This window comes from Marmota marmota, unplaced genomic scaffold (assembly GCF_001458135.2).
Source record: "Marmota marmota marmota unplaced genomic scaffold, marMar, whole genome shotgun sequence".
NCBI lineage: Eukaryota > Metazoa > Chordata > Mammalia > Rodentia > Sciuridae > Marmota > Marmota marmota.
This window is the reverse complement of record NW_025999896.1, coordinates 1,179,365-1,204,063: the sequence shown is the minus strand read 5'-3', so window position 1 is coordinate 1,204,063 and position 24,699 is coordinate 1,179,365. Positions and strand designations below refer to the sequence as shown.

The 24,699-nt window shown below is 42.4% G+C and overlaps 1 protein-coding gene across 7 annotated transcripts; it reads right to left on the bottom strand.

Moving 5' to 3' along the window:
* Positions 1-8,388: 8,388 nt before the first annotated feature.
* Positions 8,389-24,677, bottom strand: Cntrob (centrobin, centriole duplication and spindle assembly protein). 7 transcript variants are annotated; one of them, XM_048798020.1, is made up of 19 exons: positions 23,540-24,677; positions 22,227-22,311; positions 21,888-21,969; positions 21,250-21,406; positions 20,509-20,625; positions 20,174-20,290; positions 19,744-19,842; positions 18,383-18,619; positions 17,884-18,030; positions 14,435-14,568; positions 13,594-13,719; positions 13,136-13,298; positions 11,779-12,037; positions 10,534-10,688; positions 10,197-10,260; positions 9,892-10,062; positions 9,642-9,774; positions 8,845-8,897; positions 8,389-8,563 (listed from the first exon to the last, which is right to left on the bottom strand). In XM_048798020.1, the coding sequence occupies exons 1-19, from the start codon at positions 23,810-23,812 to the stop codon at positions 8,523-8,525; spliced, it is 2,613 nt and encodes an 870-aa protein (XP_048653977.1). In that variant the 5' UTR covers positions 23,813-24,677; the 3' UTR covers positions 8,389-8,522. The 7 variants fall into 7 exon arrangements, with proteins under 7 accessions (XP_048653977.1, XP_048653976.1, XP_015359934.1 ...); XM_048798019.1 differs by having other exon boundaries at positions 8,825-8,897; positions 21,888-21,951; XM_015504448.2 differs by having other exon boundaries at positions 8,825-8,897; positions 23,540-24,676.
* Positions 24,678-24,699: the final 22 nt, after the last annotated feature.

The following is a 24,699-nucleotide window of genomic DNA, read 5'->3' as shown; positions in this document are numbered from 1 at the left end:
GGGTGTTGGGGACATTGCTCAGTGATAGAGCTCAGGAGGCCCTGGGTTCTAGTTCCAATACCACCAAAAACAACAACAAATAATTAACTTTTGAGTCACAAGCACAGAAAAACAAATCAAAATCAGAAAACTGGCATTGTTCCCTCATCCCTGTCTCTAATCCTCAGATTTGTTCATTTCACTGGTTGTCCCTGTGGAGTTAGTTCTCCATAGCAAAATGGTCCTGTTCAGGATCATGGACCACATTTACTTTTCACATTTCTTTTGTCAGTTTTGGTCTGGAACATTTCCTTTGTCTTTTCTTGACTTTCACAACCTTGACAATTTAGAAAATTAAAGGCCAATAGTTTTGAAGACTGTCCCACAGATTTTATGTGTCTCATGTTTCTTCATCACTGAATTCATATTATGGGCCTTTAGACAGGAATATTGAAGAGATTCTGTCCATTGCCTCAGCACCCTATCATGGCCCATAATTTAGATTTGACCCATTAATGATGAGGTTCTCTTAGATCACTTGATCAAGCTGGTTCAGCCAGAGTTCTCCACTGTAAGGTTACTCTCTCCCCATCATAATTAGTAAGTACTTTGTGTACATGGTAGGGGGCTTTATTTTTTGTTTCTTCATTGATTGATTACAGCACAAGGCATGGGACCCAGGTCTTTGCACATGTTAGGCAAATGCTCTTTCACTGAGCTACATCCCTACTGTTCCCCCCAAGGGTACTGTAAAACCATGAAAATACCCTGTACTTTATCAAACCATGAATTTATTAACATTTATATTCATAGGAACTCCTGATTTCTTATTTTTTTCAATGGAGTAATTTCCTTGCTATCACGATTTATTTTGAAACTCAAGTTGTAGAGCTGGCTTCTGTGATATTTTGCCAAGTCCCTATCTTTCCTTGAGCATATCCTTATTTTCCACCTTGACATGATTTTCCAGGCTTATCTTATATTTTCCCTAATGTGAAGTAAGTCAGTCATTTTCCCAAGGAGGCCTGCTTACCATTTTTTTTTTTTGTAGAGATTGATATTTAGGAGGCAAGATCTGGATGCTAGGAGTCTTCATTATTAATGGTGTTATTATGAGTTGAATTATGTCCCCCTGAAACATGTTGAGATTCTAACTCCCATTCCCCTGCATGTGACATTATGGTAGTCCCCCCTTATCCACAGGGGATGTCTGAAACTACAGTCATAAACCCTATACAGACTATGTCTTTCTTTCCCTATGCATATATAACAAAGTTTAATTCCTAAGTTAGGCACAGTAAGAGATTAATAACAATAATAATAACAAAACAATTATAATAATATATGATATTATAATAAAAACTGTGCAAATGTTCTTTCTTTCTCTCAAAATACCTTTGTGTGTGTGTGTGTGGAACTGGAGTTGAACCCAGGGCCTCACAAACACTCCACCACCAAGTTACATCCCCAACCCCTCAAAATATCTTACTATACTCAGCCCTTTTTTTCTTGTGATGATGTGCGACGATCCTATGCCTTTGCGAGGAGATGAAATGAGGCAGTGTTACCCTACTACCTGAGTCACTTGAAGCTAGGTGTAGTGGGACACGCCTGTAGTCCCAGCTACTTGGGAGGCTGAGGCAGAAGGGTCACTTGAGCCCAGAAGTTTGGGGCCCGCCTGGGGAAACTTAGTGAGATCCTGTCTCTAAACAACAATAACAAAGAGTTACTTAAATTATTTATTTCTAGAATTTCCCTTTTAATATTTTTGGACTGTGGTTAGCCAAGGATAACGGAATGCAGAAAGTCACACTGCTGCCAGGTGTGGTGGCATATGTCTGTAATCCCAGCAGCTCAGGGGGCTGAGACAGAACAATCGTGAGTTCAAAGCCACTTAGTGAGACCCTAAGCAATTTGGTGAGACTCTGTCTCTAAAGAAAGTATTAAAAAGGGCTGTGGATGTGGCTCAGTGGTTAGGCACACCTGTGTTCAATCCCCTATGCCAGAAAGGAAGTGAAGGAAGGAAGGAAGGAAGGAAGGAAGGAAGGAAGGAAGGAAGGAAGCCAGCCACACTGCTTATAGGAGGGTTTACTGTATTTGGAAACAGTGTTTTGTAATCAAGTAAAGATGAGGTCATACGGGATTAGGGTCAGCTGTAAATCCAATGGATGGATCTCCTTATGAGAAGGTCATGGGAGGACACAGGGACATGAAACACACGATGATGGAGGCAGAGATAGGAGTGATGCTTCTACAAGCCAAGAAACATCAAGGATTCTGGCAACACCAGGAGAAGCCAAGAAGACACAAGGAACATCATCCCCTAGAGCCTTCAGAGAGGGCATAGCCCCTGCCAGCATCTCAATTTCAGATTCAGTTCTCCAGGACAATAAGAAAATAAATTTACATTGGTTTTAAGCCACCCATGATACAGTGGCCGGGGGGGGGGGGGACATGGAGGGATATTACTAAAGAATATGTGAATGTATGCACACCAACTTATTTTACCAGTATTTCTATCTCTATACATTACCTCTATCTCTATACATTGAAGACCCTAAGTCTACATAGATGTGTTCAGTTCTAATGCAACACCAGAGTTCATTATAGTTTTTACCTTTCCATATCTCTAAATTCTATATCCCATAGTGAGAAATCTGGCTTCCATCATTTGCCATATATCCACGTATTTGATCCATCTTTCATGGATGAAAATCTCCACCACATCCTCCTCACACAGCTGCTCTGTCTCACTCTGCCCATGCTCGGACCCCTGGCCAGGTCATTCTGCCAGAGGGACATTCTCCTCAGAGCCTGGCAGTCCCCATGTAGGTTCCCCTCCTTACCCTGCTCTGGTTCTCACACCCCAGGCCACACTGGACTGCTACATCCTGGTTTTTAAAAATATTATCTAAATAATACACTGTGGAATTTTCTTCTGCAATCTGCATTTTCCACTCAACATTATTCTTTTTTTTAAAATTGGTTCTTTTTAGTTTCACTCAACACTGTTTTAGCAAACTTCATACACGTTGATGAAAAGAAGTTTAATTCATCTACGTGTTCAGTCGTGGGATACTTCATTACTCTGTATGGACATTCCATTGTTTGCAGGTTTTTGCTATGACATCTCTATCTGAATAATTGTCCCTTGGTGCACACTTAGGCAGGAATTTTTCTAGGGCACATCCCTGGGGATGAATTCACTGCATTATAGGGTGTGTGCTTCATCACATATACTAGGTAATGCCAAAATGTTTCCCAAAATGGTCTGATTCTCTCACCAGCTGAGCTCAAGTAGAGCTTCTATTGCTCAGCATCCTCAGCAAGACTTGATACACTGATTCTAAAAATGTTGCATTGCGGATGGTGTGAAGTGACAGTTCCCTTTGATTTCCATTGCCCTTGTTCTCCTTCCTGAGCATCTTTCCCTGTGTTTCCAGGACATGAAATACCTGTTGATGTCTCTCCCTTTTAAACCTTTTGTTAAGCCAATACCTTTTTATTGAGATTAATTATACTAAAAGTGACCTATTTTCCATGAATTTTAATATACCATTTAAATTTCAATGTGTCGCTTATCCTAACAGTTAACATAGCATTATGTTAATTTATTATTTGAAAATACCCATAAATTTAGTGTCACTTAAATATATTTTAAATATATCATTTAATAATCATTTGCATTGATATACTGCCATGAAAATGATTATGTAATCTATGAATATTGGTACTATCATTTCATGTTTTCCAAGTTTGCATTACATTGCACAAGCAAGGATCTCACTACATATTAATAAATGCAATAATGAAGAGTATCTTTACCCTAGAAACGTTATAGAGTATGCTTCTAACATTCCCTATTAAGAATGATGTTTGAAGCCCAGCATGATGATGTACTCCTGTAATCCCAGCGACTCAGGAGGCTGAGGCAGGAGAATCACATGTTCAGGGTCAGCCTCAGCAACTTAGTGAGGACCTAAATAACTTAGTGAGACCCTGTCCCAAGAAAAACAGGGGGGGGGGCGCACTGGGGAAGTAGCTTAGTGGTAGAGTGTGCTGGGTTCAATCCCCAGTACAAAAAAATAAATTTTAAAAAATAAAGATTCTTCCTATTTCTCCTGGCTAGAAGTTTGTGTTTGTTTTGAGATACTGTGGAGTTAAGCCAGGGCCTCATGCATGCTAAGCAAATGCTCTACCACTAAGCTACATCCCCAGCTCTTTTTTTACTTTGAGATAAGTCCTCACTAAGGAGTCTGGTCTCAAACTTGTGATCCTCCTGCCTCAGGCTCCCGAGCAGCTGAGATTTCAGATGTGCACCACCACTCCCAGTGTGAGGAGGGTCTGGGGTTTGTTTTTGTTTTATAGTCATAAGTAGTTGCTGAGTTGTATCAAAGGGTCTTTCTACAGCTCAGATGATCATATATTTTTCTCCTTTAATCTGTTAGTGAGGTAAATGTGGTAAATAATTATAACTATAGGCTTTCCAATGTTAAACTACCTCATATTTCTGGGATAAATACCATTCACTCACACATGCCTGTGTGGGTGTGCTCACAGGCACACACACCACTGAGGGACCCAGTTCTACAAATACCCTTTATCTGAAAAGCAAGTGTCCCATTTAAATTCTCATGTTCCTGCATTTATTTGAGGCATCGATTTTGCTGACTTATCAACATATTTAAGATTTTGAAAAAATAATTTTTATCTTTTATTTTTTTTACATTATTTCAGCAGGAAGGTCAGTTGGATTTTGTAGATTCAACTTATTGTGAGAAAAGTGCAAATTCAATTTCCCTTATTTTCTAGCAAGCACAGCCATGCATTAAAAAGTCTGTCTTAATAATGATGAGATATAGGCCTAGTATGTGAGGCACTGGGTTCAATCCTCAGCATCACATAAAAATAAAAAAGGTATAGTGCCCATCTACAACTAAAACTTAAAAAAAAATAACAATGAGATCTAGTTATAATTTAGGATGGGACTTTGAATTATCCATTCAAACATATTTTCAGAATCAAAATTTTCTATTATTTATCATTACTAGATATTTATTATCTGAAACTATTCTTTTTTTATTAATATATATTTTTTAATTGTAGGTGGACACAATGCCTTTATTTCTATTTTTATGTAGTTCTGAGGATTGAACCCAGTGCCTCACACATACTAGGTGAGCGCTTTACCACTAAGCCACAACCCCAGCCCCTGAAACTATTCTTTTTTTATTGTTTCTCTAATAATTTATATACTTTTCCCCTTCTAAACCCCAAACGTTGTGCTACAATTTCTTCTTTTTCATACCAATTTTCTCTTCTCCTTAAGAATACTGGTTAGAATTGAAGTTTTTTGCTTTTTTCCTGCACTAATCCTGTTGTGTAGGGGCTAGTTAGTTCAATCCTACATCTTGTGCTAATTTGTCTGTCTAATGAATTTTTCATTAGTCACTCCTAATAATTGGCATGGATTATCTCAGCAATTATTAATTTTCAATTTCTCTAAAGGAGGTCTCCACCCTCAATAGGACAGACTCCCCTGTTGTCCACCAAGGACTAGATTCTGAGGAAGGCAAGGCCCCTTTAATTTGACCCTGAACTATTTAATTAGATTTAGAACAGGCATAATAGGATATAGACTCATAGTGTTTCATATCGGTAAACATTCAGGTTTTATTTCCTTCCACCTAAACCTGAGGGAAGGGGAAAACGAAGAAAAGATGAAGGATCTAAATAACTTAGTGTGACCCTGTCTTTGTTCTCATATAATAATAGCTATAGGTGCATACAAAAAGACACATTTGTGAGTCTTTTGCAATCAGATGTGACCAGGTGACCAAGGTTTTGCCAATGAAATACAAGAAAAATGGATGTGTGGCATTTCCAATAGTGGGCCTTAAGACATTGGACATAGGTCCTTTTCCCTGCTTACCAGATGAGATTTCCACATGACAGCTTTGCTTCAACAAAACAAATGACAGTGATCTAGGCATAGCAACAATATGGAAGGAAACAGGCCTGACCTGACCATGTGGAGAGTGGCTCCTCCACTATTCTGAACTGTAACCAGGGAAATATACCTTATCCAAAAGCCGCTGTGCCTCTGGGTTTGTTATAGAGATCAGGCTTCACTCTAATAGATTACACCCTTTTGTATGCCTTCAACTCCAGCCCAGACATGCCAGTGAGAGTTCTCAGGCGACAAAAATCCTATATCAACACCATATCTACTCTGAGAGGAAACCTGAGCATTGAGATTACACCCATTTCCTCTGCATGTTGAGTTTTTTCCCTTGAAAAACATTATTCATTTTCTTATTTATGTTTGCCCTTCTCAGAATATTCCTAAAATGATTATGGAGCTAAAACCTGGTGGACTTCTTGGCTATGGGTCCAGGATGGTATTCAGTGAATAAACAAACTGTTAATACGAGTGCAATATATACATTAAAAAATCAGCTGCATGCAGTGGTACACACCTGTTATCCCAGTGGCTTGGGATGCTGAGGCAGGAGGATCACAAGTTAAAAGCCAGCCTCAGCAACTTAGGAAGGCCCTAAGCAACTTAGCAAGACCTTGTCTCAAAATAAAATACAAAAGGGGATGGGAATGTGGCTCAGTGGTTAAGCATCCCTGGGCTCAAATCCCTGGTACCAATAAAATAAAATAAAATAAAATAGAAGTTGTCTGGTTATAATGACCTCACAAAATAGCCAAGTCAGCACTGTGCTCTTTTCCAAATTTTTTTTTTTTTTTAAGAGTTGTTTTAGGAAATATTCTCCAGATTGTGCTTCACATCAAGAAAAATGTAGGGCATGTTGACAATGGTGGCAGGCTAGAATCCAGGACATAATAAAAATGAACTGGATGCTCATTTTTACCAATTAAAAAAAATGGTAGAAAGCCATCTCTTACCAATGACAGGGTACCACAAACCAGCACACTAATATGTATGAAATACCATTAAGTTGATCAAACCAATTGAATGCACTTGTAGCAAAGAAATGGAAATGCAAAAATTGTCATAGATGGGTATGCAGTCAGGCTCAAAAAGCCCCCCAAGCCTGTGCTACTCCTGTTCCCACTTGCATTTTATTTCTTTGCTTGTATGTGTCAGAGAACACAGTCCAGAATAGGGCTGAGGACCCAGCTGTCCTGGACACGGGTGATCAGAAGCCATGTGATGGCAGATCTTCTATCTTGATCTTTTCTTCCTTTTTCTCTTCCCTCGGGTTTAGGTGGAAGGAAATAAAACCTGAATGTTTGTTGATACGAAACACTATGTGAGTCTATATCTTATTATGTCTGTTCTGAATCTAATAAAATAATTCAGGGTCAAATTGAAGGGCCTTTGCCTTCCTCAGAATCTGGTCAACTCTCAATCTGGTCATACTTCAAATGCCCTTTGGATTTGCACTTCTCATCACCACCACCCACACCACGATCCAGAGCAGAAGTGCTGCCATGTTCTGAGGCCTCATCTTTCAGTTTAATTGAAACTGGACTTCGTGTTTTTCAGTGTTTGTTCCTTGAAGTTGGGGCTCTTAGTTTCATGTAGATGTTATCTTCTTCTGTAATGTTATTTTTCTTTGTTCATTTTGGTAAGTGTTAGAATGGTTTTAGAAACATGGCTTTTTTTTTTCCCTTCATGCCAGCATTCTAGTCTTTTAGATATGTTTTAAAGCCATTGAGTGAAAACGTGCCTGATGGCTGGAGCAGAATCTGCCAAACTGAATCCAACTATTGTCACCTGGAAGACTTACCTGCTCTTAAGACACCTCCCCTGGCTGAGCGCAGAGGCCCATGCTTATAATCTCAGTGGCTCGGGAGGCTGAGGCAGGAGGTTATGAGTTCAAGGCCAGACTCAGCAAAAGTGAGGCACTAAGCAACTCAGTGGGACCCTGTCTCTAAATAAAATACAAAATTGGGCTGGGGGTGTGGCTCAGAGGTCAAGTGCCCCTGAGTTCAATCCCCTATACCAAAAAAAAAAAAAAGAAAAAAGACAGCTCCCCTATCCCCTGCAACAACCACATTTTTACTCAAACTTTTTATAAACATAATTTACTTTTATTAAAAATTAGGGTTTTTATGATATTAAAATAACACATAGTTGTTTTAGAAAACTTGGAAAATACAAATATATATAAAAAAGAATAAGAATAATCCATAATTCCACTACCAACCAGAGTTAATCATGCCATAAATTTTAAACACTGAAATTTAAGGTTCACTCAAACTTCTAAAATCTAGTCATGGACTGTCTTCTTCCAAAGCATTAATGTCTTTTCCCATAGGAAATAAGATATAAATATATGACATTAAAAAAAACATACTCGGAATAAGGTCTCTTTACAAAAGTAGTTTCCTACAAAATCTCCATTTTCCAAATTCCTCTGAGTTAGACTCTAATACAGACTACTGCACATTTATTAAAATAACAACGAGAAGAGAACAAAACAGAGGAAGAAAGGCAGGAGGCTCATCTCCAGACTCCCCCCCGACTCCTCATGCTACCACTTTTCTTCCGTGCAGGTTTTTCAGTCTTAGGGACTGTAAGGCGGCGAGGGACAGCCTGGGAAGGAATCTGAGAGTTGGGGAAAAGAGAAGGGAAAGTCAGTGTGATATACTCCCAATCCCCCCACCCCACAGAGGAAAGGCATGGTGCACAGAGAGGACCAGAAGCAATCACCAAAGGGAAAAGAAAATCTATGCTCTAGCAAGTGGGAACTGGGATTGGAGGGGCCAGGCAAGGGGGAGCTGGAGCCAGCCAGGGAGTATCAAGAGCTGAAGAAACTGGGCAGTGAGCTATCTGCTCTCCCCTGGTCCCTGCTGGACTTGCCCTCACCTCTTTCCGGGGGATCTCACCCAAGCGGGAGTCTGTGTTTCTTCTGGGGATATTCTCCCCTCGGCCATCAGTCCTGCCACACACATCAACAGTATGAAGATGCAGGAGTTATCCCCCCAACTCTACCCAACACTGGATGGAAGAAATACTCCCCAATCTGTCTCTCAAGAAGAAATATCAGGCCAGGTGTGGTGGCACACACCTATAATCCCAGCGATTCAGGAGGCTGAGACAGAAGGATTACAAGTTTGGGGCCAGACTCAGCAATTTAGTGAGGATCTAAGCAACTTAGCAAAACAGTGTCTCAAAATTATATGTGTGTGTGTGTGTGTGTGTGTGTGTGTGTGTGTATATGTTTATGAGACTGGGGATGTATCTCAGTGGTAGAGTATCCCTGGATTCAATCCCCAGTACCAAAAAATGAAATAAAAAGAGAACAAATGCAATGAAGCTGGGAATCAAATTGGAGGAGATATTAGTGGAATCAAATAATAAATTATATTAGATAAGTAAAAAATCCTAGGAGTCTTGAGATTTGAGCTGCAGGGGAAAGAAAAGAAAAAACTAAAGTGCAGAGACATGGGGAAGAGGGTTTTGATATTGTCCTGTTTTCAGTAAAGAAAAATGTAGTAGAAAGGAAGAGGTAAAATAAAGGTGGGAATAGTGAGAGAAGATTTGTGTGCCTTGTCTCATCCCTCACTTTCCTCCCCAGAAAGGAACGGAAGACTCTACTCAATAAACAATATCCCCCTGCCTGATCCATCTTCCCAGTGCATATTCCACCCCCAAATCCCTCCTCCTCCCTCCCAGGCTGTACCCGCTGTTTTCCAGCCTCTTCAGATAGAGCAGCAGGTCCTCAGCAGGCAGAGCCCCCCAGCCCCGAGCCTGGTACAGTCGTAATAGCTGAGACACCTCCATCAGCTGGCCTGACGAGCTGAGACCATCCATACCTGTGAGACATGTCAGTGATTGTCATAACCCTAGGACACCTCTTCTAGGCTTCATCCCATCTCCCTAAGAATCCAAACCTGGGACTTTCTTTCTCTGACAAAACATGAACAGCTTACCTCTCTCTGGGGAACCAGTGCTGGGACCATTGCCTTGTGAATGGGATGAGGGAAGCTCCTGGACCCGGAAAAGACTAGATGCTGTGGCTAAGGGGACTTTAGTTTTATGGACAGGGGGTGGAAGGCGTGGCACTTGAGGAGCTTCCTCCCAAGATGGGACAGTCGGAGGACCTAGCAACAGAAAAGAGATCCATAAATAGAGCCAAAGGAGTTCTACCACCTAGTAGCTCCTCAACATCCATCCTAAATCACTAATACCCACCTGTCCAGGTCCAGCCCCAACCTCCTTGAGGGCTGGAACTTACCAGACTTTGGGAGCAACGGGTCAACAGAGGGGTTCTCACTGCTCTGGGGTACTGTCTCCAGCAGCTGGGGGGATAAGACAGTAAGGTTCCCTAGGGGACTGATAAAAGAGGGAGATACCTAGGTATTGAGAGGAGTAGAAGCTGCTGAAGTAAGGGCTAAGGTCGTTGGCTTAAATTCTAGAAGAGAATTATGCACTGGGGATGAGATAGACTGAGAGAATATGAAGATGGGACAAAGAATTAGCCATAACAACTGAAGGAAGCCAGAGTACTGGATTCCTAGAGTGGGAAAGGAAAGGGAACAAATAAATAAGGTGGTCTGGGTGGAATCTTTTACCTGCTGCAAAAAATTCTTGAGGCCCTCCAGCTGAGGAGGAGGTGGTAGCCCTTGCTTTGGGAAGCCATCCCCATCAGATCCAGGATCTTCCTCAGGAAATGGCCGTTCTGCTGTGTGATCGGGATGGAAGGCCCCAAGGGCAGAGAAGGTCCCAGCTGTAAAATGAAATAGGCATGCATGGGTGCATGTGTGTGATAAGGGGAAGGGGCCGCTCCACAAATTAACTCACCAAATGCTCAGAAGAAAAGGGCTTATTAAATGTAAGAAGTACATCACAGCAAGGAGATAGACAATAGAAATTTAAAAGAGCTGGAGTAAAAAGGGTCAGAGGGGCCTGGGAGATAGTACAACTGTATTCTAAGACACAAGTATAGACAGAAGAAAGCAGTGTGGCTCAAACTCTAGATAAAAACACCATAAACTCCTTAATGAACAGAAAGACTTAATTCTGTTGCTTCACCAGAACATGTCCCTAATCTTTTGTTACTTTTATTATTATTGATACATAATTTAAAAATTATAATAAATTCATACCTCATTCTTCTGTTTCTTATATTTTTAGTTGTAGATGGACACATACTTTTATTTTATTTTATGTGGTGCTGAGTATCGAATCCAGTGCCTTGCATGTGTTAGGCAAACATTCTACCACTGAGCTATAACCCTAGTTGTCATGTTTATATAACCCAGGACACCTCCAACCACAGATGACCAAACCTGGGGTGGACACCCACATCCAAGGTCAGTTGATACAATGGAGGGCTACCAACCCATCCCATGGCCTCTGTAAATAGGACTTAAGAAGCTGATGCCAGTGTCTCTGTAAATGTCTAGAGCCTGGCTAGAGTCAGTGTCAAGGTTGGCCAACCCATGTGGAGGCCAAGGGTAAGAGGAATGAGAACCTTGAGTAATTTACAAGAGATTGTTGGTCTAGCAGGAGAAGGAGTAAGTGTGCAGGATGAAGCAGAGTCAAGAAACTATAATATAAAAAAAAGAGAGAGACTATAATAGGGAGAGCACCCCTATTCCCAATACTAGTTCTCTTTCGGTCTAGCTACATCACATTCCCATGAGATTGCCCTCCCTTTATCTAATCAATGTGAATGGGTTTCTGCTCCTTATACTTAATGATTATTAGGTTGTCTGGGCAACCAAATGTTCAAGTCCCAGCCAGAAAGAAAGCTAGGTAAAGAAGGCCATTCTGTGCATGAAAGGGGAACCCCAGTGACTTCTGTCCTCAGTTACCTGTGGGTGGAGTGAGATCTGGTTTGGGCTCCAGGGGCTGGAAGGAATGCTGGCTCTGGAAAGGGGGGCCCAGCAGGAGGCTAAGATCTGGGGAGGGGGTGCAGAGAACAGGAGGCACTCCAGACAGTTCATCCCTCGCTTCCCTGCTCTGCTGCAACACTGGCTTCAGGGCCACAGCTACAGAAGGCATGGTCCACATCCTCCTCTCTCTCTTCTCTGACTCTGGAAGGCCAGGACTACAGGGTTTGGCAGAAGGAACCTGGCCAGGAGAGAGGCAGAAACAAGAATCAAAGCCCAGTGGGTTCAGGGATGAGACATGGTACAGACACTTGAACAAAATTATAAACTACTTCCTTAAAAGAAGATTGAGTAACATCTATTCACTTTCTATCAGAGTTTAAACTGTTTATTTTGGATCTTATAATTATTTCTACAGATCTTATATAGTTAACAAAGACATATATTGTATTTTAATGATATTTACTATATACTGTTTATAGATGTAAAATATAGAAAACAACTTTATGGTCATCAATAAGCACTTGGTTGAATAAAAAGTTATACAGTTGTAGACATAAGGCAACCATTTGGGATGTGGGGCAAGCACAGTGGGTACAAGGAAGGATGGGAGATGCTCAAAACACCAGTTCAGTGGTTGCTTCTTTGGAGGGGACTTGAGAACCTGAGGCACAAGGTTAGGATGGAGATTACTTTTCATCATATATCATTTTTTTTTAAGATAGAGAGAATTTTTTTTAATATTTATTTTTTAGTTTTTGGCGGACACAACATCTTTGTATGTGATAAAGATGTTGAGGATCGAACCCGGGCCGCACGCATGCCAGGCGAGCGCGCTACCGCTTGAGCCACATCCCAGCCCTCATGTACCATTTTATTGGATTTTTAGTTTTATCATGTGCATATGATTACCTACTCCAAAAAAACATTTTAGCTAATAACAAAAATTTCATAATTAAGAAAAGGAAGTAGGAGATGCCCACATAAGAAGGGCTAAGGGGAAGACTCCCTACTCTACTGTAGGGTAGGATTTAGCAACAATTTTTAGTCCTTACTCCCATAATTCATTCAGCTGTCATTCCATCACATGAGTATTGCATATTATTCATCACCTCTTGGTACTAGGAGAAGACAGTTACGTTCAAAGGAATGGGTTTAGTTCTGGTGAGCTATGGCAATAGCAAAAAGGTTTGTTTTGGTAAGACTTTTGGAAAAGTTCACAGATTTTTCCCCTCTGATGTAGACCTTTCTTATGATTTCCCTTGGGGGGAAGCTAGACTTCCATAAATGGAATCTAGAACACAACCCTGAGAAGCTTAGCTCACAGGGCAATGCCTACCGGAGGGTTAGGAGGTGGGAGGGTAGTGCTGAGCAGTTGGTTGGCCTCCTCCCAGTGGGCCTGCAGCATGGCATGGAGCCGCTCCACCAACTCCACCCTTTGCTCCTCCAGCTGTTGGTTCCCACTCTGCAAGTCCCGCACTCGTGCTTGCTCCCGTGCGAGTCTGAAGAAAAGAAGGGAGGGTGACTCAGAGCTTCAAGGATGCACACACCTCATAACCCAGGTCTACCTTCCATTCTACAAAAATTTTTCCCTCTGCTTCCAAACGCCACCCTCTCCTTATTCTATCTGAATGAAGAGCTGGAATAAAATGTCAGACATATGAAATTCTGAAAGGTATTATGCCAATTTAGAAGACAGCAAATCTACTGAGGGACAGCTCTTTATCAATTCCCAGCCTGGGCTTTACTAACTAGGAAGGGGCTCAGGCCTAAAAGGGACATTCCAGGGACCAGTACCTGAGTTCATAGTCCTGAGCCACCTGCTGCTGCCGTTCTTCTCGTTCTGCCATTTCCACCTTGAACTGAGCCAATTGAGTAGCCAGTTCCTGCTGGTGCTGTCCATTAAGGTCCTGCAGCTGCTTCCTGGGAGAGCCAGGGTGAGAAAAGGAGGGATGAAACTGGAAACAGAAGAAATGATCATGGGCTGGGGATGTGGCTCAAGCAGTAGCGCGCTCGCCTGGCATGCGTGCGGCCTGGGTTTGATCCTCAGCACCACATACAAACAAAGATGTTGTGTCTGCCAAAAAAACTAAAAAATAAATATTAAAAATTCTCTCTCTCTCTCTCTTTAAAAAAAAAATAAAAGAAAAAATGATCAATGAGAAAAAGACAAAATATGTGCAAGAGAGGGAGAGGTGAACAGCCACAGTCAGCCAGCCTGGCCACAGCACAGAAGAGATATGGAAGAGCTGGAGATCTGAAGATGGGCTCCCCAGAAACAGACACTGCAGTGAGGATTTACGGAGAGTGATTTATTTAAGAAGTGTTCCCAGAAAAAACTGGTAGGAGAATGAGGTGCAATCCCATGGAACAGCTCTAGATATAGCACAGATCATATCTTAGCATTGTCCCAACAAGGGAGCTGAACACTTTCTAGTCTGGCACCCTGGATGAAAGTCCCAGAACTTCTGACTCTCCATGAACATCTGATGCAGCACTCCAAAGAGCACTGAGGTCCTGATTGAAGGGAGCGAAAGTACACTGGGGCCAATGTTTGGAAAATGGCAAAGACCTCTGAGAGAACATATGGGCACAGCACTAACAACACCAGCTGCAGCATACAGTAAGTCCCAAGTACCTGTGATGCTCCCTGAGGGAGGCTGCTTGCCGTAGGTTGCTCTCCTGAGCCTGAGCCAGCCGCTCAGTCACCCGCTGCTCCAGCTGCACAGCCAGATCTGACTCCATCTGGATCCGCTGGCTCTCATACCGGGCCTGTGATTCAGTAAAATAAGGTGGGATAATAACTCAATTCTGTTGAGCTTAGAAGAGAATCTAGGATATTATGTAGACAAAATCTAAGACCAACTCTCCCCTCACCTGCAAAAGGGATGAAGAACAAGAATTTTGCCATAGGAATAAGAGGCTTTCTTAATAAACTATGCATATCTTATATGTACAAAAAAGCAAAAATGACTTTGGACAAAAGAAACATATTTTATTAACCCAAGGCAATGTTTGACAGAACAAATAAATCTATGATATACTTCTGAGATAACGTATATAGTACCCCTAGTACAGTACCTGAAACTCAGTAGGCACTCAAAGTCAGCTTCTCTTTCTCCATAAGCAGTCAGTTTATAATTGCTATCTGCATTTTCTCACAACACATTCCTTCTTCAACTCACTGAAATTTGATTTCTGTTTCAGTAGAGTTTAATTCTAAATCCTATAGTGTTCATTTCTCAGTCTTTATCATATATAATCTTCTGCAACTCCTGGCACCACAGGTCTATGCTCCCTTCTGCAAACTTTCTGCCTCAGCTCTCCTTACACCACTCTCTCCTAGTTTTCATTCTCTCTAGAGTCTTAGATGACTGTTGTGCCTCCCACTGCCTAGAAAGGTATCCTTCATCCTCTTCTGCCATATGCTAACATTACAGTTGCTGATGATTTTACTTACACATACATGATAAACTTTAGCATTTAGGCCAGATTTTTGCTACAATTTTATCTTAACACTTCCTAAATCTCCCCCTTTTATTTATTTTTTTGGTGCTAGGGATGGAACCCAGAGCTTTGTGCATGTTAGGTGAACACTCTACCATTGAGCCACATATCCCCATCCCCATAAATCTCCTTTTAAAAAAATATATTTTTTTTTGTTGTAGTTGGACATGATACCTTTATTTTTTTTATTTTTATGTGGTGCTGAGGATAGAACCCAGTGCCTCACACATGTTGGGCAAGTGCTCTACCAGTAAGCTACAGCCCCAGCCCATTAATCTCCCCCACCTTTTTAAAAAAATATTTATTATTTTAGTTTTTGGCGGACACAATATGTGGTGCTGAGGATCGAACCCGGGCTGCACGCATGCCAGGCGAGCGCGCTACCGCTTGAGCCACATCCCCAGCCCCTCCCCCTCTTTTTTTAATATTTATTTTTTAGTTGTAGGTAGACACACAATATCTTTATTTCATTTTTTTTAAGTGGTGCTGAGGATCAAACCCAATGCCTCATGCATGTTAAGCAAGCACCCTATCACTGAGCCACAACCCCAGCCCCTGTAAATCTCCCCTTTTAACTTAGACATTTTATTTAAGATTTAAGCCCATATACCAGTAACCAAATAATGAGTTAGACACACCTCAAATAGACCACACCCCAAATTCAGCGCATTTAGGTGTTTTTCTTTCCTTTTTTTTTGGTACTGGGGATTGAACCCAGGGATGCTTAACCACTGAGCTACATCCCCCCAGCCCTTCTTTCTTTCTTTAACTAGAGATTGAACCCAGGAGTACTTTAACACTGAGATACATCCCCAGTCCCTTTCATTTTTGATTTTGAGATAGGATCTCACTAAATTGCTGAGGCTGGCCTTGAACTTGTAATCCTCTTGCTTTAGCCTCTCAAGTTGGGATTATAGGTGTACACCATGGTACACAGCTCTACTCTCTTACCTTCTCTTCCTATTATATTTCTTGCCTCAGTTAATGGCACCTCTGCCTACCAATATATACCTGAGCTATGTGAAACCTGGAGTTGTCCTTGGCCCTTCTTACTTCTTTACTCCCTACTGGTCATTCAATTTTTTTTTTTTTTTAATATTTATTTATTTTTTTAGTTCTCGGCGGACACAACATCTTTGTTTGTATGTGGTGCTGAGGATCGAACCCGGGCCGCACGCATGACAGGCGAGCGCGCTACCACCCGAGCCACAGCCCCAGCCCCTGGTCATTCAATTTGACTTCTTGACTTGCTCTCAAAAACCCATCAATTTGCTCTTACCACACAGTTTACACATAAAAAGAGGTCCATAAAGGCCAAAATTCTAATTAAATGTAGAACTGAATATTTTGACTCCCAATTCAGTGCTCTTTGCTCTTCAATATTGTGTCTTCACTAGACTCTGTCCAACTTTTTCCTCCATTCAAGGGATAAGCAAACTACAGCCCAGTTCAGCCCTCCACTGCCTGCTTTGTAAATAAAGTTTTACTGGGACACAGTCATGCTACTTGTTTACAGAACTATCTACAGCTACTGGTGTAACAGCATAGTCAAGTGGTTGCAACTGAGACCACACAATTCACAAAGCCAAAAATATTTACTGTCTGGCCCTTTACAGAAAGTTTGCCAAGTCTTGCTCTATTACATGACAAGGGTCTGTCTATTTTGACTTCAAAATTCAAAATAACACTACGTGGAAATTATTTTTCCAAGTTTAATTATATCTGACAATTTGTGGTACTATTCTGTGCCAGGCCATGAGCTGTTCTGGGACTTTCATAAGTAAATAAAGGAATCATTGCCCTTCTGGGTCCCTAGCCTACTCAAGAGGAATTAATACAAGTTATTCAAGTAATCAGAGTTACACAGCAGACTGTTAAGATTGGAATCAGGTCTCTGACAAAAGCTTTCACCTGCTCTTATAGCTGACCATTAGGTGTAGTGTCATCTCTTTTAAAATAACATGAAGTTTTTTTTTTTTTTTTTTTGGTTTGGTACTGGAGAATGAATCCAGGGATATTTTACCACTGAGCTAAACCCTTTTATTACCTCCAGACCCTTTTATTTTTTAATTTTGAGACAGGGTCTTGCTAAGTTGCTGAAACTAGCCTTGAATTTGCAATCCTCTTGCCTCAGCCTCCCGAGTTGCTGGGATTATGTATCTGGCATTCTGAGGTATCTTAAATAGATTTCATTCTATTTAAGTCAATTTTCTGCTAAAAATAACACTAGGTCAGTCCGATATTGTGGGAAACCATCACTCAGTGGAAAATGGCCCTATACTTTTTTATTTTTTAAATTTTTAGTTGTAGATAGGCATAATACCTTTATTTATTTTTATGTGGTGCTGAGGATTGAACCCAGTGCCTCACACATGCTAGGCAAGCACTTTACCACTGAGCTACAACCCCAGCCTGGCCCTGTGTTTAAGATAGAACACTATTCACACTACCTAGAGACCACTGATAAAATGAATCCAAAATACCTGCAAGAAGATTTTCTGACATGACAACTGAGAGGTACTCTGCCTCAGACCTACTTCTCTCAACCAGAAAAATCCTCAAGAGCCCTGGGCTGCTGACCTGCACCAAGCTCATTTCCAGCTGCAGTGCATCTCTCTCTCTCCGTGCTGTGTCTAGCTCCCCTTCCAGACGCCGCACCTCAGACTGTACCAATGCCAATTGCTGCTGGGCCTCTCGGGCTGCCTGGGCCTCCCTCTGGCTATTCCCCTAAGAAAGAAAAATCAAATGTAAGAACATACCTCACATCCTATCTCCTGGTTACCTCTACTCCCCAATTCATCATCCCAGGCCCTAAATAAAACCCAATTTTTCTCTCTCCTCCCATTTGTCTTATTCCCCATCCTGGTTTAATGTTGCTCTTCAGTCTTCCACATATTTGATATTCCCAGCCCTTCTTGCTAGCCCTATACTCTCAAGCCTGCTTTCCATGTATAGCTCTTCACTTTCCACCCCTGTCCCTCTGTCCGTATTTACACCTCATATTCTGGCATCCCAATCCATCCTATAATTTTCCCTTCATCTGTTCCCATTCCCCAATTCTTCTAACTGCTGCTTTTACCTTCTCCCTTTCCAGCTGTGCCTGGCCTTCCCCCTGCAGTGCCTGGTAGCGTTCCTTAAGCTGGTGTTCCTGCTGGGCCCAGGCCTGCCGCTCTTTTTCTAGGGCAACCTGAAGTGCATCCAGCTTTAGATGTTCATTGAGTTGCCCAGCCCGAGCCTCGTCCAGTTCTTCCTGCAGGGCGCGGCACCGCTGCTGTTCGACCTCTAAGCTCAGGGTCAGTCCTTGCCTCTCTTCTTCCTAAAGCCCCAGGAGAAAACCAAGATCCCTAGTAAGCCCTTAAGAGATCATCAGCTTGCCACTGCCACCTCCATAAAAGGTGCCCACTAAGAATCATGCCCATTAAAAATATGATAGTTGACAAGTTCACAGGATTATAATATAGTAGATAAGAACTCCTGTCCTAGAGTTCAGTAGACCTGGATTCAAACCTCAGTCTGAATCATAGTTCTAGCATTCATATATACTATGTGTTTTAAGTCACATTATTATAATCCTGTTAGCTTGTCAACTATTATATTTCTAATGGATATAATTCTGAACAGGCACTTTATCTACAAAATGTAGATAATAACAGGGTCTGCCTTGTAAGGATTAAAAGAAAAAGAGTATGTATGTAAAGAATTAGCACAGTGTCTGGCACACGGTAAGTACTAACACTTAACAATTACCACCACCATCATCAAAAGGAATTCCACAAAGATTAGAAAAATCAATCTCTAGTCAGGAACCAACCAAACAGCAGCCACCATCAGCAATGTCAGAAGTGGCCTAAGTTGGCAAGTGCCAGCCTATTGGTAGCAAGTATTTATGTGTCACAAAGCACCAAGTTCCAAACATGACCATTAACTCACATGGGCAATCACCCGATGACTTTAGTGCTAAGAAACTTGAGTCTCATCCCAGACCCTTTTTGGCTATGCAGAGATTTACCAAACTAGCTGAACAAAATCACCTAGAAAATTTCTGAAAATGTTCCAATTCACCAACCCACAATATAACTACTGAATCAAAATCTTTGGGGATGGGTTCCTGAAATCTGTATTTTAAAACAATTCCCCAGATGTGGCTTAGTGGTTTAGTGCCCCTGAGTTCAATTCCTAGTACCCGCCCCACTCAAAAAACAATTCTCCAGATGATTCTAATGTTCTAATAAGGATACCATTTGCAGCATCTCTCAACCTTACTTGGTGGCAAAGACTTTTTTGGTAGAATACCTAGCAGAACTAGTGTTCTAAGGAACACAGCTTGGGCAACACTACCCTGGTGCAACTCAAATTATAAACTCCCATAACCCACCAATAGCCCATAGTGCTCTAGAAGTAACAGTCTCCACTGGAATTACCCTAGCCCAGTCTTCTCACCAGTGCCTCTCTTTCCCGTTGCTGCAATCTGGCACCTTCCTGCTCATGATTCAGGGCCTCCAAGGCCTCTGAAAGACTTTGTTCCAGGCGGGTTACTGTCTTCCAGGGAGAGAGAAATACAGGACAGAGGAAATGAGGAAAATTTCTCTATACTGTGCTTCAAAAATCATTAACAATGTAAACTTGAAACTTCAGCATTAACTAAGTGATATGAGGGTCAAAGAGGAAACTACACAGTATGGGGAAAACTGGGAGGCCAACTGAGATAGCAGAAACAAAGAAGGTAGAAGAAAGAGAGGGCAAGAAAAACTGTCAGAGCAGCACTCCAAGACAGAGGTCCATCTGTTGGGAACTCTTAACTCCAAAGCTATTTATTTCCATCTAGAATCTGTGACTTAAGTTATAAAGCCATATGACCCAGGTCATCCACCTCCTGCTGTTTGCTTCTAGTAAGTTCTGCTGCTTGGCGTTCCTCTTGAAGTCCTCGAAGCACTTCTGTCCGTTCTGCCTCATGCCGATTCCAGCCCTCCACCACACGGGCCAGGGTCTTGAGAATGGCAAATAAGATAGAATTTCAAAATAACTTTTTTGTCCTCTTTCTACCCACAGGGGCAGGGTCAACAGTCATCTTATTCCAATGGTCAGTAAACCCACCCCTCATCCTAACTCTCGGCATGCACAAAAAAACAAACCCTAACCTCCCTTCATTACTATTCCTTAATGATCTCCATGGACATACCCACCCGCCTTTTGCTACCCTGGCACCTTGTCCAGTTGCTCAATCATGATATCTTTCTTGCGGTCAGCAGCCACAGCCACGGCTAACTGTTGCTGTAGCTCTAGCACTCGGGTCTGCAGGCTCTGAATGTGGCGCTCACAATGCTGGGAAGGAGAGTGAAGAGTCTGGGTATTGCTTATCCTTAGCATCAAACTTTCTAGCTCCTCTATAGAGAAATGGGCTAGAGAGAGGGAGCCTGGGTCCCAAGAACAAAATAGGTTTGGAGAGGGAGAATCAGTAATTCTAAAGAGGAAACTTGAGGCCTAAGACTTCTAATACCTTCTAGGTTTTTCCCTTTCCTGATCTCCTGAGAAAAATTTCCATAAACCTTTTGGCAGAAGTATAGTAGCCCACACTACAAAGCATAGTAAGTTCCTTAAGGAGCTCAGCAGACATAGTGATTAAACATAGCAAGGATAGCGGGCATGGTGGCACATGCCTGTAATCCCAGCAACTCAGAAAGCTGAGGCAGGAGGATTTCACGTTTAAGGCTAGCCCCAGTAATTTAGTGAGGCCCTCAGTCATTTTGTGAGACCCTATCTCAAAATTTATTTTATTTTATTTTATTTTTGTTTTTAAGTAATAATTTATTTTTTTAATTGGTTGTTCAAAATCAAAATTTATTTTAAACACAATTTTTTAAAGGGCTGGGAATGAAGCTCAGTGGTAAAGTGCTCCTGAATTAAATCCCTATTACCAAAGAAAAAAAGGAAGCCTTTATATCTCACCTTGCGACGGGTATGCTCTGAGTCCAGTGCATCTTTCAGCCCCTGAAAATCTGGGGGATTGAGTGGGGGCCCTGGCCGAAGGCTAGTATATCGAGGAAACAACTCCTCCAGGGCCTGGGCTGAGCTGGATGGAGATAAGTCCTGCAGGGGCCGGGTGCTGAGCAAATCAGATAAAGAATGTTAGGGTTGGAAATGCCTTTGAGATCCACTAGTCCTACAATGACAATTTATAAATAAGAAAACTGAGACCCAGAAAGGGCAAGAGGCTTCCCCAAAGTCATAAAGCTAAGTAGTGCTAGAGCCATAAATTGCAAGCACATTAGTCTATGACTGACTCTATAATGCTCCTTCCTCTATACCACACTCTCTGCAGTAACCATCCCACAGAAACAAGCTAACTGTTCTGGAAGAAGAAGGGCTGATGTTAAGAGATAACCAGGTTGTAGGTGGCTGCTGCCCAGGTGCCAGAGGGGAATAAAGGAGGGGTATAAAGGAATAAAGGTAGGAAAGAAAATATGAAAACTGAAAGCTAAGTGACTTCTTTCCTAAGAAGTCCAAAAGCAGTCAGGGGAGAACTAAGAAATAGAACACATAGATTCCTAGTAAACACATAAGCCAGGAGGACCCCAAGAACTCACTTGAGTAAGGTAGCTGTGCTGTCACTGTCAAAGGAGTCTTCATCCCGTCTCTCTGAGGCAGCACCTGAAATGAGGGGATCCCCTGCACACAGCCCAAGGGGACCACATAGCCAGGGTCAGATAAGGATAAGAACAGTGATTATTTGAAGAAGAAGAGAGGAGAGGGACTTCCTTTCTACTTCTGCCACTCTTCACCCTCTCCCCCAAAGAACAGGTGCCTTTAATCCTGAAATCTCTTGTCTCAGAGGTCTCGGTTTGCACCCATGCTTTCTCCTCTAGTTTCTCCTACCCCTTACGTCTAGGCTGTCCTTCAGAACTGTATGGAAGGGGTTTACTCACGATAGACTGCATCACGTGAGGTTTGGAGCATGGTCTGAAGCTGACCTCGAACACTTTCCATCTCAAAGATATGCTTAGAACCATCCTAGAAAAAAAAGCCCCATGGAAATATAACCTTATAATCTACATTCTACCTACTGTCAGGGTAAAATTTTTACTCTAGCACCAGGAAAAGCTAGAAAAGTGAAACCAACCCATAAGGTCTTAACCTTTCTTTTTCTTTCTTTCTTTTTTTTTTTTTGGTTCAGGGATTGAACTCAGGGGCACTCAGCCACTGAGCTACATCCCTGGCCCTATTTTGTATTTTACTTAGCGACAGGGTTTCACCGAGTTGCTAAGCACCTCGCCATTGCTGAGGCTGGCTTTGAACTCACGATCCTCCTGCCTCAGCCTCCCAAACGGCTGAGATTATAAACGTGCGCCACCACACCCGGCATGGACTTCTTAAATCTTGAGTCAGAAACCCAAAGGCCTATAAAACCATAAAAATAGTGCAAATGAATAAAGTGGGTACATGTAAGAAAAGGGTGGTAGAAATTCTTGCTAACTAAAGAGCAAAAGCCCTAAAAGTCATGTAACTCATGGTTACCAGAGTTCAAATTCTGGAAGTCCTAACCAGTCTGTACATTGATTAAGACATCTTTTCTATCCAACCCAAATACCTATTTTCTTTATAATAGGTATAATTGATTAAACCATGATTCAGGGATTTATATGCCAAATTTTGATCCATACAATCAAAACAGTACTGAGCTGGAAGGATCTTAGCATATTTTGCTGCTATTCTTAAGTCCCCAGTTCCCTCTTCGGACCAAGAAACCTTATCCCCATTCCCATGTCCAGGTCCTAGTTATAGGACATCAACCTACCCCACAGTGTGCATGTCTCTGATTTAAAAAATAAACAAAAAATAGGGAGCCAGGAATGGTGGCATATGACTGTAATCCCAGCAGCTGGGGAGGCTGAGGCAGGAGGATCTTGAGTTCAAAGCCAGCTTCAGCAAAAGCGAGGTGCTAAGCAACTCAGTGAGACCCTGGCTCTAAACAAAATACAAAATAGGTCAGGGGATGTGGCTCAGTGGTCGGGTACCCATGAGTTCAATCCCCAGTACCAAAAAAAAAAAGGGAGTTTTTCATAATTTCCCATATTATGTGTTCCATATCATTGCCTGCCTCATAAACATTTATTCCCAGGAACAAGCATGACTGAATATGTAGTGCAAAGAAAATTGAAATTCAATCAACAGAGCTAACTTGCAATCCCAAGGCTCTTGTGTCTAGTACCTTTGGGGTTCCTAAGACACGCCTCCTCACCTTTTTCTTCAAGTTGTTCTCCAATCCCAGGGACAAGCTGTGACTCAGCTCTTGGGCCAAACCTTCTAAGGCCTCATGAGGAGGTGAGGAGGCAGAGGCTAAATACAGCTGGGCTCGGGCTGTGGCCTCCGCTTGACGGCTGAGTTGCAAAGAAGCATAGAGCTGGGAGGTCACCTCAGAGGACACTTGGTTCAGCCCAGTGGGTTCTGACGAATCACTCAGGAGATCCTCTGGTCGGAGAGGTGAACTGGGTCTGGTAGCTGAGGTTGCCATAAGTATACATAAAAAATAACCGGTGACAATAGAAATCTGAGAGCTCCTGATTCAGCTTTGAGAGAGTCCAATGGGAAAACTTCCTTGGAGAAGGAAGATTTGGGAGAAGGAAGGAAGACTCCTTGGTGGATCCCGGCTGAACAAGGGTTTCAAGGCTTTCTGGTCGGATGAAAGGTTTCCACCGTTTCTAGAGGCCATGGAGAGGGTAAAGGCATTCCTTTTCCCAGCTCCTGGGAATGGTGGAAAAGGAGGGTGCAGCACAGGGGAGGTAAGGACATAAGACCTACAGCGAGGAAACAGCACCACTGCAGCTCCTCTTCGCAGCTAGAGTGCTGGAAGCTGCAGACCAGTTTCGGCACAAGTTATCTCTAGTCAACTGGGCTCTTAATTCTCACACCCAGAACGTGCAAATTGAAAGGGACTCCAAACCAGTAAGGTCCAATGTCTATACCACAAGAGCTCCAGTCTCGCCCTTTGTCCGTCCCCGCCCACTTCACCTGTTCTACCCAGGGTCAGTTCCCTTGTGTATCTCCTCCAATCCCTCCTAGAAAGTCAAAGAGGATCCCTAGAATCACTCACAATTGCCCCAAAAGAAACCTTGTAAACTTTCAGTCTCACTCTGAAACATCCCTAAAAAGCATGTCGCACTTAAGCTTGAGTTCCTTTACCGTGACCACCCGATTCCGACCACTCTCCGAGACTCCAGTCCTCAGCCCCCAACTTGCCAAGGTGGAGAAAGGGACTGCGGCCCTAACCTGAGCCTGGGTTGGAAAAGACCAAGGTCCCCCGATTTAGCGCGGTCCTCCACGCTCAAAACCGTTGGCAGCCGCCTGCCGCCGCCCCGCCTCTTGCCTTGATGACGTCACCACGCTCGCAGAGGCTCACAC

Excerpts from the sequence above, each read along its gene's own strand:
- Cntrob (XM_015504447.2), bottom strand. The coding sequence starts at position 23,812 with ATGGCAACCTCAGCTACCAGACCCAGTTCACCTCTCCGACCAGAGGAT. Across the intron at positions 13,299-13,593 it reads GCTCAGGACTATGAACTCAG|ACTCGCACGGGAGCAAGCAC; the intron begins GTACTGGTCCCT and ends TCTTTTCTTCAG. Across the intron at positions 10,261-10,533 it reads TCAAGAATTTTTTGCAGCAG|CTGCTGGAGACAGTACCCCA; the intron begins GTAAAAGATTCC and ends TTATCCCCCCAG.